The 15,357-nt window shown below is 37.2% G+C and overlaps 2 protein-coding genes across 2 annotated transcripts; one reads left to right on the top strand and one right to left on the bottom strand.

Moving 5' to 3' along the window:
• Positions 1-4,161: 4,161 nt before the first annotated feature.
• Positions 4,162-7,191, top strand: LOC127118143 (zinc finger CCCH domain-containing protein 29). The gene is made up of 2 exons (XM_051048291.1): positions 4,162-4,358; positions 4,742-7,191. The coding sequence occupies exon 2, from the start codon at positions 4,752-4,754 to the stop codon at positions 6,831-6,833; it is 2,082 nt and encodes a 693-aa protein (XP_050904248.1). The 5' UTR covers positions 4,162-4,358; positions 4,742-4,751; the 3' UTR covers positions 6,834-7,191.
• Positions 7,192-8,127: 936 nt separating this feature from the next.
• Positions 8,128-12,501, bottom strand: LOC127118142 (pentatricopeptide repeat-containing protein At4g30825, chloroplastic). Its single transcript, XM_051048290.1, has 4 exons — positions 9,981-12,501; positions 9,362-9,606; positions 9,184-9,277; positions 8,128-8,643 (listed from the first exon to the last, which is right to left on the bottom strand). Exon 1 carries the CDS (start codon positions 12,418-12,420, stop codon positions 10,066-10,068), a length of 2,355 nt encoding a protein of 784 aa, XP_050904247.1. The 5' UTR covers positions 12,421-12,501; the 3' UTR covers positions 8,128-8,643; positions 9,184-9,277; positions 9,362-9,606; positions 9,981-10,065.
• Positions 12,502-15,357: the final 2,856 nt, after the last annotated feature.

Genomic DNA, 15,357 nt, shown 5'->3' with positions numbered 1-15,357 from the left:
CATATCATCATCTAATTTTTATTTTCTTCTATATGATCTCCATTCTTTCTTGATGCAAGAACCATGCTTATCTTTGATGGAGAAACTTCACAAGAATCTCAATTAATAGAGGAAGGGTTTAGCTCAAGGTTGAAGGAGTTAAAGGAGAACAAAGATATAGGCATGCATATGACTAGAAGAGGAAAATCATCATCATCACTTACCATCTTATCATTTCAGGTGGAACACATTTGTCATCAATAAATTATGCCGACTACAACAAACAATTCTCCTATGGGTGCTTCGGAGATGCTTTACACGTTTTAATACAACATTCAAATGCTCAGTTGTCAAAGAACTACACGCATCCACGTGTAGTAGAAACACCCCCCCCCCCAATTTTTTTTAGATTTAGCCAATCCAATGGACGTGAGTGGTGGATCCTGGAGACGCCCATCTCGATTAGAGCTTGTACCTTGGGGAGACGGACGGGGATCATTTACCCTTGGTCGGGGAATGATCATATGTGACGCGAAGAGTAGTTCAAAAGTATGGTCGTATCTAGCCAATTTCATGTCCCTCGCCTTTAAGTATGATTCAAAGTATAACTGCATTTAACCAGGCTTGTACTTTATTCCTATGGATATGATTCAAAGTATATTCGCGTCTAGCCAATTCCATGAAAAATTATTACATGTGCAATTTAAAACATAAAAGCTTATAGTTGAGCTCATGTGTCACCAGTATGAATCCAATATACAAACACATCGAACTGAACAAACACTTCACTTATGCAAGCACATTCCAATTGCAACCACATTTTACTGACTCAGCATTCCGCCAAGACGACACATACATCTTAAAGCGGCATGCTCACAAACAAAGTAGCCAAATATGGCATCACAAAGAACTTAAGGTTACTTAGACTTTAAGAAAATATTCTTTATCACTCCTTATATCAAACAACTCTACAAATTTCAAGGCTCAAAATCGAACCCTAACGTTCTTTAGCTCTCAATATCCGGATAATCATGATTAAAAAAAGCGCAATATAAAACTAAAATCACAAGCATGTGAAAGGTAATACTATAAATAAACATTGTTTACAAACCAAGGTACAAAAGTCTGACAAAATCTTACAGGAACAAAATAAAAATAAAAGAGAAAGAGGAACGCAAAAACCCTCAAACATCAGCGCCCAACACTGAAGCACTCGGACCACCTCCGAAGTACTCTCTAGGAATCACTTGGAAATGATCGAGCTGACTAGTAGTGACAAAAAGGTCGGGACAAAATCCTCGCGTCTGCTTCAACATTTGATCATGGACCCGATAGATGACTTCCATAACCCGCTGAAGGAATTCTTGAGATTTCTGTCGTGTGGCAGTCTCTTCCTCATCAAGGTATTTCAAAGCATTGACCCAATCATCCTTCTTTTGTTGAAGAATTTTCCGATCCATTTCGAACTCACGACACACTTCTGCTGGACCTTTAGAAGCTTCCATCCAACGTCCATCTTCCTCGGCAAAAGAAGCCTTCAACCTCATAAGTTGGGCAACCAAGATGGAATAATGGAAGGAAGCCGAAAGAAAGGAGTGAGAGTCTCCGACTCAGCGTCTCCCATCAAATGAGCCCTCTTAGAAGAACATCCCTTAACAGGAGTGAATAAGCTGTTTGTCTAATTCCTCTTGATAGGAGAAGGAAATGGTGAAGGCTCACGAACAGAGAAGTTGGTCGCTTTAGTGATCAGTTGTTCCACCTTTGGAGTTATACTCGAGATAATATTCGCCATTATTAGCAGGGCAACAACTATAGTTGGTGCCCGAACCACTTGAGCATAAATAGTAGCAGCAATACGAGTCACTAGTACCCGTCCACATAAGCCAGTCGTAAGACCCTGGTCCTTGGCGAACACGGGAGCCTTTTACAATTGATCCATATTATCTGCAAGACATAAGTTACACTTGTTAAAAAAAAGGCCCTCTGGGTCCCTTATCCTCATTGTATATTTTCTACCGCTCGGCACGATCGGGGGCATTGATTATTGCGCAACGATCTATTCACTTCTTCTTTCATTGAGAATGGGGTACCTTGTCAAGACCAAACCCTTTTCATAGTCAAGCCCTTGATATCAAACGCACAATGCCTTTTTCATGTTCACCTCCTTGGAGGACATAAGCCTTAGTTCGCAATGGTAAGAAGAAAGAGGCAGACAAAAATGAGTTATATACCAGTACTTCAGGAAACCGCTTTTTCAAGAACGGGCACATCCCACTAAGGGCAAAGATAAACAAAAGGAAAAATGTGTCTCGGGAGTAACGAGTTTCACCAGCATGAAACATTCAAGAAAATTACCCTAGTAAGTAGTTAAAGAGCCAAACCAAGGCACCCGGGGGCTAAGGAAGACCAATCCTTGATCCCATGCATCATCCTGAAAGGCACGTGATACGGAAAAAAGATAAAAAAAAAGAGCTTCAGAAAAGGCTTCCAAGATTTATACTCGACGTAAAGTTGGAACACCTTCAGGAAATCCCAAGGTCCCGGATGAAGCTGCGAGGGGGCAACTCTCAAATGGTCCATCACGACCACCTCAAAATCAGAGAAGGGCAAACATGTCCCCAACCTAATGAAGAGGCATTCATATACAGGAACCGAACAACCCTCGAAAGAGTTGCATATCCTCTCCTCAGGGCATACTAGGCGAATCAACCAATCCAATGAGTTACCAACCATAATGTCAACATTCGATATAGCCTCAACAATATTCAATATGGAATGAGTCCCAACCACTTCGATAACCACCCATGATATCTATTGGCATTAGCTGACTCAACTAACCAAAGTCCTTTGCGGGCCAATTCATTAGATTTATAATGATCATCTGGACTGATCCAAGACACAATATTAAACTATCCATGGCCTTCCAAATGACGTGCGATTTCACTAGGTTCATGGTCAGTCACTCCCCAATATACTTTGACGAAGATATCAACGCGTTATCTCCTTTGGTGGGAATCTTCTATTTCTGCCTTAGTCAAGACAAGATGAGACATTGGTTTCTCAACGGGGTCCTTGCCCTCACCAGTTTTCCCTAACAGGAGAGTTCCTGAATGGTCGTCTGACAAGGTTTTCTTAAGAAAAGAGTCTCTAAACACTCATTCTGGTTAAAAAACCCTAATTATAGAAGCGATCTCCGATTCAAAATCCCTACGAGCATAGGGAGAGGAATGTAATGCATGCTCCATGATCACTCCCTATGATCATTCAGTCTCTATGACATGATAGGAATATGATAGGTACTTACCAAGATATATGTGTTTGTTGCATGTATGATGAGAAATGTGATATCGATATTTTGTCATTTCGTGTATTTGACACACACTTCATATTGACATTCATATTGACATTCATATTGACATGATAAACATATAAACTCAATTATATTTTATTTTAAAACTTTAAACTAATATCCATATTTTAAATAATATTTTCATTTTAAAATATTTTTATTTTAATAAATTAATCATTTAATTTAATATCATTTTTGTTTATTCTATATTTATATTTCTTAAATTTCAACTTTTATATACAATTTATATTTCTTAAAATAAAATCAAATAATATTATTAAATCAAACTAACAGCTCTTACATCATTTTCTTAAAGAGATTATTAAAGTATAAAACATACTAACAAAAAAAAATCAATCAAAACCATTCAAATTGTGTCCCTTGCTGACAAACGAAAGTTCCCAAACCTTGTCATGTTGGCAAAGATGAGAAATCACCTCTTAAAGAAAAGATTGAATAATAAACACATTCAACAATCTTAATTATTTAGAATTTGTTTCCATCTATACACTTTAAAAAACAAATACAGCATCTAAATCATCAAGACAAAAATTAATAAATAGAACGAATATTCAATTTGACTAATAGTTAGAATTTTCTATTTTTATGACAACAATTATTAAAAAGTGAAAAACACCCGTTGAGCCATAAGGCTCCTTGAGGATAATATTGTAAATTCAAGATGGGGTCCACTCCACAAGATGCATTTCAATTTACATTTGAATTTAAATTTCATTTTCATTTTCATTTTCATTTGAGTTTCATTTACATTAAGCAAACGCTGCTTGTGGGTCCCATTGTTAGCATTGGCATTGAATAATTGACTTTGACCAAAGAGAAAGAGTAAGGAAGAAAAGTCACACTTTCCTATCTTGTTCCTTTTTCTTCTTCTCATACTACATATTGTTGTTGCTCTTCAACTCACAATATAAACCCATTCTCTTCTTTCTCTATTTTCTTCATTACTCTTACTTCCAACATCATCATCAACAACAACAAAAGCTTGTTTCACTGTTTTGTTTTAACTAAGGTATGTGTTTTTGTTTGATCTTAGGTTGTTTTTGGTGGGTTTGAGGATATTATTTTGTGGGTTTTTTTTGGGTAGATCAAAGATTCAAACTTTTATCTTAGGTTTAGGTTGTTACTTGTTTTTGTGTTGTACCCTTTTGTTTTAGTATTGTTATGTCTTTTTTTTTATACCATGATTGGGTTTTGGAATACTAGATTGTTGTTGTGTTGGTTAGTTGAAAATACTTTTATGGATCTAAAATTTAAGGATTTTGGAACAAAGTTTTTTTTTTTAGATATTGATAGAAATGGGTAATTTTGTTTATGAGTTGGGATTTTTAATTTTTTTTAATGGGTTTGTGAATAGTGAAGTTTTTATTGAGTTTGTGCTGGTTTATTGTGCAGGATTTGGATTATGTGCAGTGGTTCAAAGAGTAAAGTTTCTTCATCAGATTACGCCATGGAGAGTAAGCTTGAGAAGGGTATTCAGAACTCATCAGTATTGCTTGAATTGTCTGCTTGTGATGATTTTGATGCTTTTGTGAGAGAAGTGGAAGAGAAGGGTTTGGATTTGAATGAAGAAGGGTTTTGGTATGGTAGGAGAATTGGGTTGAAGGAGATGGGAGCTGAGAAGAGGACTCCACTCATGATTGCTTCTTTGTTTGGAAGCATCAAGGTGGTTAAGTATATTGTTATGACTGGAAAGGTTGATGTTAATGGAGTTTGTGGTTCTGATATGGTTACTGCTCTTCATTGTGCGGTTGCCGGTGGTTCGGAGTTATCGTTTGAGGTTGTCAAGCTTTTGCTCGAGGCTGGGGCGGATGCTGATTGTGTTGATGCTGGTGGGAATAAGCCGGTTGATTTGATTGTGCCTGGTTTTAATGCTTTGTCGAAATCGCGTAGGAAGGTTTTGGAGCTGTTTCTGAGAGGTGAGGTGAGTGCCGAACTCGTCCAAGGGGAGATGGATGTTCCTTTGAAAAAAGATGGTGGTGATAAGAAAGAGTATCCTATTGATATATCGTTACCGGATATAAACAACGGTGTATATGGATCGGATGAGTTTAGGATGTATAGTTTCAAGGTGAAGCCGTGTTCGCGGGCTTATTCTCACGATTGGACTGAGTGTCCGTTTGTTCATCCAGGTGAGAATGCAAGGAGGAGAGACCCGAGGAAATACCCTTACAGCTGTGTTCCTTGCCCGGAGTTTCGCAAAGGCTCCTGCCAGAAAGGTGATTCTTGCGAGTATGCGCACGGTGTTTTCGAGTCATGGCTACATCCTGCACAATACCGAACAAGGCTTTGCAAGGACGAGACTGGCTGTAACAGAAAAGTCTGCTTCTTTGCTCACAAACCTGAAGAGCTCCGTCCTGTGTATGCTTCCACTGGGTCCGCTATGCCTTCGCCGAAATCTTATTCAGCTAGTGCACTCGACATGACATCGATGAGTCCGTTGTCTCTTAGTTCTTCATCTATGCCTATGTCAACCGTGTCAACGCCGCCCATGTCTCCCTTGGCAGGTTCATCGTCTCCCAATGGTGGAAACTTGTGGCAGAACAAAATAAACCTGACTCCACCATCGTTGCAACTCCCTGGTAGCCGGTTGAAGAGTGCTTTGAGTGCCAGGGATCTAGATTTCGAGATGGAACTGCTCGGTCTCGATAGTCCTCGCCGTCAACAACAGCACCAGCAGCAACAGCAGCAACAACAACAACAGCAAATGATTGAAGAGATTGCCAGAATCTCTTCTCCATCTTTCCGGAGCAACGAATTCAACAGGATTGTTGATATGAATCCAACTAACCTCGATGACCTATTAGCATCTGCTGATCCTAATTTACTATCTCAACTACATGGTCTTTCCATGCAACCTTCAACACCCACACAACAGATGCAATCTCCCACTGCGATGCAGATGCGTCAAAACATGAACATGAACCACCTTCGCGCAAGTTATCCATCCAACAACACACCTTCCTCTCCAGTAAGAAAACCCTCAGCATACGGGTTTGATTCATCGGCTGCCGTGGCAGCTGCAGTAATGAACTCCAGGTCTGCCGCCTTCGCAAAGCAACGCAGCCAGAGTTTCATTGACCGCGGCGCAGCAACTCACCATCTCGGTCTTTCTCCACCGTCCAACCCTTCCTGCAGAGTCTCCTCCGGCCTTTCGGATTGGGGTTCCCCCACCGGGAAACTCAACTGGAGCGTAAACGGAGACGAGCTGAACAAGCTAAGGAAATCAGCTTCTTTCGGGTTCAGAAACAACACGGCACCATCAACCGCATCATCCCAACACGGTGAGCCTGATGTCTCTTGGGTTAACTCATTGGTGAAGGATGTTCCCTCTGAGAATTCGAATTCGAATTCTAACATGTATGCAACCGAGAAGACGAGACAGCAACAACAGCATCAGCAGCAACAGCAGTATGATCTGAATAGAGAAATGCTTCCACCATGGGTGGAGCAGCTGTACATAGAGCAGGAACAGATGGTTGCATGAGTGAAATGCAACCATGGCAAAGCAAAGCTTCATTGGTCATTCTGACAGTTCTATTTATTTATTATTCTATTAATTAATTTGAACATTTACTATTATTATCCAACATTTACATATATATATAGTATAGTTAGTCTCAAAGAACAAAGTTCAAGTTAAATCTTCTTCCAGAGATTTGAAGAGTTTCAACTTCTAGATCCTTGGAGAGACATTGGATGAAGCAATTGTGCTGAATTTTTTGTTGTATTATATAATTTATTGCCCTCTTTTCTCTAGTGGGTCAATCAATGTATTTTCTTTTTAGCAAAAGAACAAAGTATTTGTCATGCATTATAAGCTAAGCAGCACATTTTTTAAAATAGATTGTTATGTTACTTATATCCATTATTGAGAAAGTATTCTTTGGGCATATAATTGATATCTTGTGGCTATGATTAGTTTATTTGTGTTGTTAATATATAAAGACAACCGAAATGGAAAAATTATATAGTCTTGTGGTTATGATTATGTTTTATACAATAGCAATGACTTTTCTTCTATCCCATCTGCCCCCACAACCTCATCCCACCTCAGCTATTTGTCGAGCACTGACTTCATCTTTTTTTTCTTCTTCATCTCTCTCTTTTTCCTTTCCACTATCAACATGGTTGTGCCAAACTAGAGGTAGAGACAAGTCAAGAGAAGGGTTTGATGTAGGGTGTTTGCGGTGTAGTATAGTATAGAATGGTATAGATCCATTGAGGTAAAAATTTATCCAATTTAAAGATAAAAATATATGTAATTTGTTTCAGATGAACGTTTTTTTTAAAGAAAGATGGTATGTCTGTCTATGGACAATTTTTATAAACTTTATCGTAAAAGAATCACATCGATATTTTTAGAGTTTTAATTTATAAATATAAATATTAGAGTGAGTTTGACCTAGTCATTCTTGCTTAACTTGGATTTGATGCACGAATGTAAATGGTGAACAATTAACCGAATAGTAAGGTTAGAGATATCATTTCACATAAATTTTTAGAGACTCTATCTCTTAATAATGTGAGACTTGAATTTTTTCAATAAAATCTTGGCCGATGATCTAATTAATTGTAAAAAAGATAAGATTTATGACACTTTTCACTATTAGGTGAAAAAACTTCAAAAATCAATGATGTTAGGTTGATGCATCTGATTCATGTATTTTTCTTTTTTTTATAATGGTGTGAGGTTGATGCATCTGATTCATATATTTTTGTATAAGCAAACTTTTATATTTACAAAAGAGTACTAGGAGTACTCTAACTCTCTTACACCATTCATAAAAGTTACATTTTAATTTACATTTAAAATCTATTACAAGCCACATCCATGAACAGAATTTTATGTTAAAATCACCCCACTCACATCTCCTGCATCATCTTTAAACACAATTGCATTTCTATCACTCCATATACACCAACAAACAGTCATCCATATAAGCCTTCTCTATTCTTGTCTACCTTGCCTTTGAGAAGTTTGAATGATATTAGAAAATTCTCCCTGCTATCTACTGCCATATCAGGTCGGAATCAAGCCATACATTGATTTCCTGCCGTATACGTTTGGAGCTTACACATTGTAACATCAGATGTGAACTATCTTCTTCATGGTTGAAGCTAAGGGCACATATCCTTTCATGATCATTAAGTATTATGCCTTTTTTAGATAGCTGTGATCTTGTGGACAACCAATCCAAAAAAAGTCTCCAGCAAAATAATTTTACTTTTGATGGAATCCAGACCAACTTCATTATCGGATTTAGGATTTCATCATCCCCAACTCGTGTTTGTTCCTGCATCAGTTTCAAGTAGCAAGATTTAACCGAGAATGCTTTATTATGTATTGATTTTTGTTTGAGTTCTTTGAACGATTATAAATTTTATATTGAAGGTGATCCCCATCTATTAAAGAGTTGCATAATGATTGTGAGAATTTTCTGTGGAAGTTTAGAAAAATAATTCAAAATGGGGTCAAGAATGATATTAGCATTAATTAAAATGTTATTTTTGCAAGCATAAATAAAGAAGGGAATCAAGAAGCACTTGGTGGTTATGATTGATTTTCATGTAACCAGTAAGTTAGTACAATGTAAGAATTTCATTTTTAAGGTTCTCATTTCTAAAGTTTACAATATAGACCAATCTCGTTAGATGAATGTATTTACAAAGTGTTATCTAAGGTGCTTGCTAACCAGTTGAAGAATATTAGAGGTACCATAATTTCAGATTCACAAGTAATCTTGTATAGTAGTAGCTTTTTGTGTGTGATCTTCAGACTTAGTTGAAGACATTTTGAAGAGTATATAGTTTGTCTAAATTAATTTAACACTTACAAGCTCACAAAATGCAAAGTTCCATGACTTCCATTTTCTATCACAAAATGCAAACCTGTCATCTGAACTCCTTATTAGCCCATATAGACGGAACCTGCATAATCTAATTGGTTAAGTTGAAAATCTTTATGAACGAGGAGATAATGAAATATAGTACATCAGAATTCTAATAACTCACAACATCACTTTCATCTCATCACCAGCAGCGAGATGTAGAGTATCTGGACAAAAGTCCAATGCTCACTGGTGAACTTGCACTGCCCATTTTAACATATTTTAACATCAATCACGTGCCAATTGCAGAATTGATTGTCTGTCATGAATACCAGCTTAAGTCTTCAATATATGAATTTCGATCACAGTTATCAAATATCGAGAATACTTGAGATTTTCCACCCCACAAGACAAGTCAATGCTTAAGACCTACAAACATGAAAAAAGTCACATTGTAGTGACACACTATTTATCTACCTGAGTTGAAATTATGAAAACATACCAGGCCATTGACACATAAACTTTTATATCTTAGCAAAACTGAAAAGCAAACTATATCTTAATGCTCACACTGGATGAAAGGATGTGCATCGAGCGTATATAACAAAATCAAAGCACTAAGAGAATGAAGCTGAAGCATAGACCAAATACTAATTTTACAGACTCGTCTAGGACGATTATGGAGAACAAATACAGAAATGAATTTCTTCTGCAACAACACATAATATACATTTTTTTTCCTTCTTATTTCTCAGAATATACAGAAAAATTGTACATAGGAAGCAAAAGGTTAGTTACTATACTCAAATAGGACTCAATGGTCAATCTTCAAAGTATAAGGATATAAAATCCAGGACCATATAAAAAATGTCAATGGGTTTATGAAAGTCATAATTGCAACTGCTTCAACCATAACGACCATTTAACAGCTTCTAAAAACTTATCATTTCGCGTCAGTGCATTGATAAGATTAGTGTATGTTTTCTGGTCAGGCTCTATTCCATTTTTTCTCATTTCCTTGATCACATCTACAGCCTCTTCAACCATTCCTGCAATTCCATATGCCTTGATCAATGTGTTATAACTGTACAAATCAGGACGAAGTCCACATTCATTCAACTCTGCGAGCACACCGGCGACTTCTTCAATCCATCCTTGTTCACCGTAGATATTGATCATAGTGTTGTATGTGTAGAGATCAGAAGCACAATTTGATTCCTTCATCTTTTGCAGGACAGCTCTAAACGCGTCGATTTGACCATCTTTTCCATATGCGTCCAGCATTGAATTGTAGGCTTCAAGAGAAACTGAGAAGCCGTCAAATTGCATCTTGTGAACAGTTCTTGACAAGTTGGTGAAGTCCTTATTTTTCGCGTAAGAAGCTATAATAGTATTGTAAGTGATGACATCCACCAGGCCTTGTTTCTTAGCCATAAAATACAACCTCCTTACCTTCTTGAAAAGCTTCGCTTTACCGAAAGCATTAAGCATGGTATTGTATGTTATCGTGTTGGGCATGAAACCTCGCTGCAGCATCTCGTCGAAAAGCCTGGAAAGCTCGTCTACCGGCAGGGCCTGAGCACAGCAGTTTATGACACGAATATAAAGTTCTTGGTCCCAATTCAACCGATCTTTTGAGATCTTGTAGTACACTTGTGCTAATTTATCGACCCTGTTACATCTCTGATAAATCCACAACATATCACGCAACAATAACATGTCCGGAACAATATCAGGTCGCTTGTCCATATCATCCAAAACAGAACAAGCGTCTTTCAAAGATCCAGCTCGAACGTACATCCTCACGACAATGCTAACCGGAATCACATCCAACGAATGCGATGAAGAGTTCTTCAGCTTGAGATACAACATCTCCGCATCTTTGAAATTCCCCACCATACTATATATGTCAATCATCGTGCAAATGATGTGCTTGTTGAGCTTCTTCTCGTCCTCGTCCCTTTTCGGCATCTGCTTATATATTCCAACAGCATCCTCAAGCAATCCTTCCTCTTTACAAGTGCAAATCAATAAATGATACAAATTATCCTCATACCTCGAATCCTTCCATTTTTTATCCCTCAACACTCTAACTGCATCATCCACCATCTTGTTCTTCATATAAGCCATAACCACAGTGGAACAACGGCTTTGATTAACCAAAACATACCGATAAAAAGAACCTTTTAGCAAACGCGGTAACTCGTGAACCTTCCCAGCTCTCTCATAAACACTCACAAGCATATCAATTATCGAAGAATAATGACATCCGCATCTCACCATATCATCAAGTATCTCAACCACACCATCCAAATCTCCCTCATTCGCATACAACTTCATCATCGTAAACAAATTCGACGAATACGGCTTATACCCCAACCTCTTCATTTCCTCATAATACCACCTCGCTTTTTCATAATTCCCCGCTCTACCCCAACCCTCAATCATCGACCGATAACTCGTTTCATCCGGCTCAATCCCTCTCGTACTCAAACTCGAAAACACACTCTCCGCACCATCCATATTCGACCCCTTCCCATACCCAGTTATCATAGTATTATAAACAACAACATTCGAGATAGCATACCCAGCCTCCTCTTGCATCGCTTCGAAAAACCGTTCCGCATCCACCATTTTCCCTTGCTGACAATAACAATTCAAAACAACCAACCAATTTTCAACATTAAAAACCCTAACTTCACATTTCATCAACTCAATTACACTTTCAGCTTTCTCATAAAACCCTAATCTGGTATAAATAGTAATCATACAGGAATAAGCAGATTCACAAACCACACCAAACCTTCTCATCACTGACATAGCAAATTCCGCTTCTTCCATGTTGGAACACTTCTGGAAAAGCTGCATTAACATCCCGAACGTCGCGATATTCGGAGTAACGCCACAATCGAGCATCATTCGGAACCATTTGGAAGCTAATTTGAGTAAACCGCGTTTTGAAGAAGCGTAAATGAGTGAGTTGAAAACGTGATGGGTTAGTGGCTGGGAAGAATCTGAAGATATCATCATTTGACGAACGAGTTTCTCTGCGGCTTCCCAGTCTTGTTTCTTGGTTAATGCGCGAATGGTAGTGTTGAGTGATTTTGAGTCGGTTTTGGGGTTGTGTGGGGTTGTTTTGGAAGGACGGAGGTGAGGTTTGGAAATGGAGGTAATGGTGCGGGTGGGGATTGAGGTTGAATCGAAGGAGTCGAGGGAAATGGAGAGTCTTATGAGTGAGGCCATGGAGAGTGAAGAAGAAGGAGATGGGAAATATTGTTGTGGAGTGTTTTTCGGTGATCATGTAATCAATCGTGTCCTCTCCTATGTGATGTGGTTTTTGTTTCATAATTTATTTATTTTAGTAAGTAAAAATTATATAATTTTTTTAACAAAATGAAACATACTATGAATAATAATAATAGAGGTTAATATTTTTTTTCCTTTTTGTCTTTCACTCTCTCCTTACTAAATAGATTATGGATTATGTTTTTTTTATGAGAAAGATTCTTCTCGGATAACGAGGTTCTAGTTATTTTTATGAACGGTCTCGTACTCGTTTGTTTATGGTTGTTTTGAAGAAAAAAAGTACTTGTATACGCTCTTATTAGCTCTTATCAGTTCTCATTGTAGGAGGATCGAATAAATTTGTGGATAATAAGTTATCGTAAAAGAGATACAAAGGAATACTTTTAAAAGTGATAATGACGAGGTAAATGCTGAAGTGAATGAACATGTTGATATAAAGACACATGTTAAGGGATTCAATCATACATTGTTCATTGAGCATGATACATTTAAAGAGTTTTTGGGAAGATCCTTTGACGTGATAGCGTTGACAAGGTACCATGATAATGTTGTCTTTTGATTGTGGAGGAGAAATGTATAAATATTTTAATTTAATTTGATTTTATGTATTAGTAGTTAATTTAAAATAACTAATATTTTATGAATTAATTATTACAGGACCACATTCCATTGAAGTTGAAGAAATTTCGGGTAGTGCAGATACTTGATGAAATCGTGAGTTTAGTGAATGATGTTGGCTTGCTACCTCTGGTGTGATGTTTCTCGACATACTTGATGCCACTTTGTTATTTGCATTTATAGAGTGATTGTTGAAAAAGAGTTATAAGTGTGAGTAATGTGGGGAAGTCTCATATTGGTTAGGAATGTGAAGACTTGAACATTTATAAGTGGGAGAACTCACACACCTATCACCTTAAAGTTTTGGATGAGTATGTGATATGTCTCTCACAAAGGTGTGTTGCTCATAAAAGAAAGACCACAAAGTAAAAAATGCTCTCCGTGTTGACCCCCCGAATTGACCTTAATAATGATAACATAAGGAGACAATTTCATTCCATCTTCCATTTTCACTAATGAGTGTTGAGGTAACTACTATGAGTGTGGAGATATACTTGGAAAATATAGAATGACACATTTTGGAGGAGTTTAAATTTAATAGGGGTGTTCCTTTTTATTTTTCTTTGCTCCAGGAGACTTATGCATCATTGGTGGAACAATACTATGTACTAGTAGGATACTATAATATGTTAGATAATTAATTGATAATCCTGGATAATCTTCGAAGAATCGTGTTCGTTCACTTTCCGAACAAAGTATTTTGATCCTATTTATGCCTGGGTTCACGAAATCTTTGTGTGGATAATTCTTGAAGAAAGAATGTTTCTGGCAAAAGAAAGATTCTGGAACGTAGAATGGTTTTTTGTGTGTAACCCTAAACCGAGGCCAGATTTCCCCCTTTTATAGGAGAACGAAAACTGAAAACGAAAAGTCATACCTTTTCAAGAAAAACGGTAATAACGGTTGGGAAGGTTCAAACGTTCAAAACCCCAGCCAGGGGCTCTGCCCCTTGGACCCCGGCAGGGCGCTGCCCCGCACCCCGCCAGGGGCTACGCCCCTTGGAACCCCGTTTTCAATTACTTGCAGTCAATTACACGTTGGCTCTACGAGCGTGCACTCCGCACTACTCCTAACTCGTTTCCAAGCTTTAACGCATAATTGCATCGCCCTATAGTAAATCTCATTACTACTAAAATCATGGGTGATACTAAAATCACCAACATAATATACATGCTTCATATGGTTAAATGAATTATTTTGAATGATAAGTCGCATGGCTATATTGATGCAAGTTACATTTCCTGTTCATCAAACTTGGATTTTATAGATGGGTATGAGGATGTGATGCAGTGACAGTTCTCAATCATGCCGTTAGAGAAGCTACTATATTTGATATGAGGCATCTTACTGGTTATATGAGCATCTTTCAGGCATAAGTGTTTCTTATTTTTTTTTGTATGTATTAACGTAAAAGTTGTGCGGTTTTGAATTATATGTTCTACTTCAATGTTGGATCTATAAGCACTTATCATCCCTTTGGGACAAATTGTGATAGGAATTCTATCATAGATTGTTCTTATAAAAAGAGAAAATAAAATATTATTCTAGCCTGAAAATCAGAGTAATAATTCTCCCTATCAAAGAAATTATTGTCCCTATAAATGTTAAGTTATAATTTGATAAACACACATAATGCAGAATCGCAATTTACATCTAGCCATAGCGAGCTATTAATTATGTGTTGATTTACTTTAATAAATTCCAACACTCCCCTTGAAGATGTCATGCATATGTCATTCATTGCAAGCTTGCTCACCATGTCATCGAATTGTCTCTTTGAAAGAATCTTTTTGAGGATATTTTCTACTTGACTTCTGGTTGGTACATATGACATACAATTCTCACAGCTCTAAATTTTTTATTTAATTAAGTGTTTGTCCACTTCAACATGTTTTTTTTTCTGTTGTGTAGGACATGATTATGGGCAATGGAAATAGTTGTCTTATTATCACAATAGACTTTGATTGATTTTGAGCTAGAGATCTTCAATTCATCCATAAAATATTTTGTCCATAATATTTCACAAAAACCATGGCCACAGAGTGCAATTCAGCCTATGCATTGTTTTTGACTACAACATTTTATTTTTTTCTTCTCCATGTAACTTAGTTTTCACCTAAAAGTTATATTACTGTGAAGTTAACCTTCAATGATTTATATTACCAGATGAGTCAACATTTATGTAGGCTTCAACTTGTATATGCCATCAAATATCTTAATATCTTAATATTTTCACCAACCCTTTTTTTTAAGTAC

This window comes from Lathyrus oleraceus, chromosome 2, assembly GCF_024323335.1.
Source record: "Lathyrus oleraceus cultivar Zhongwan6 chromosome 2, CAAS_Psat_ZW6_1.0, whole genome shotgun sequence".
NCBI classification, from domain to species: Eukaryota; Viridiplantae; Streptophyta; class Magnoliopsida; order Fabales; family Fabaceae; genus Lathyrus; species Lathyrus oleraceus.
This window is presented reverse-complemented; position numbering and strand designations above follow the sequence as displayed.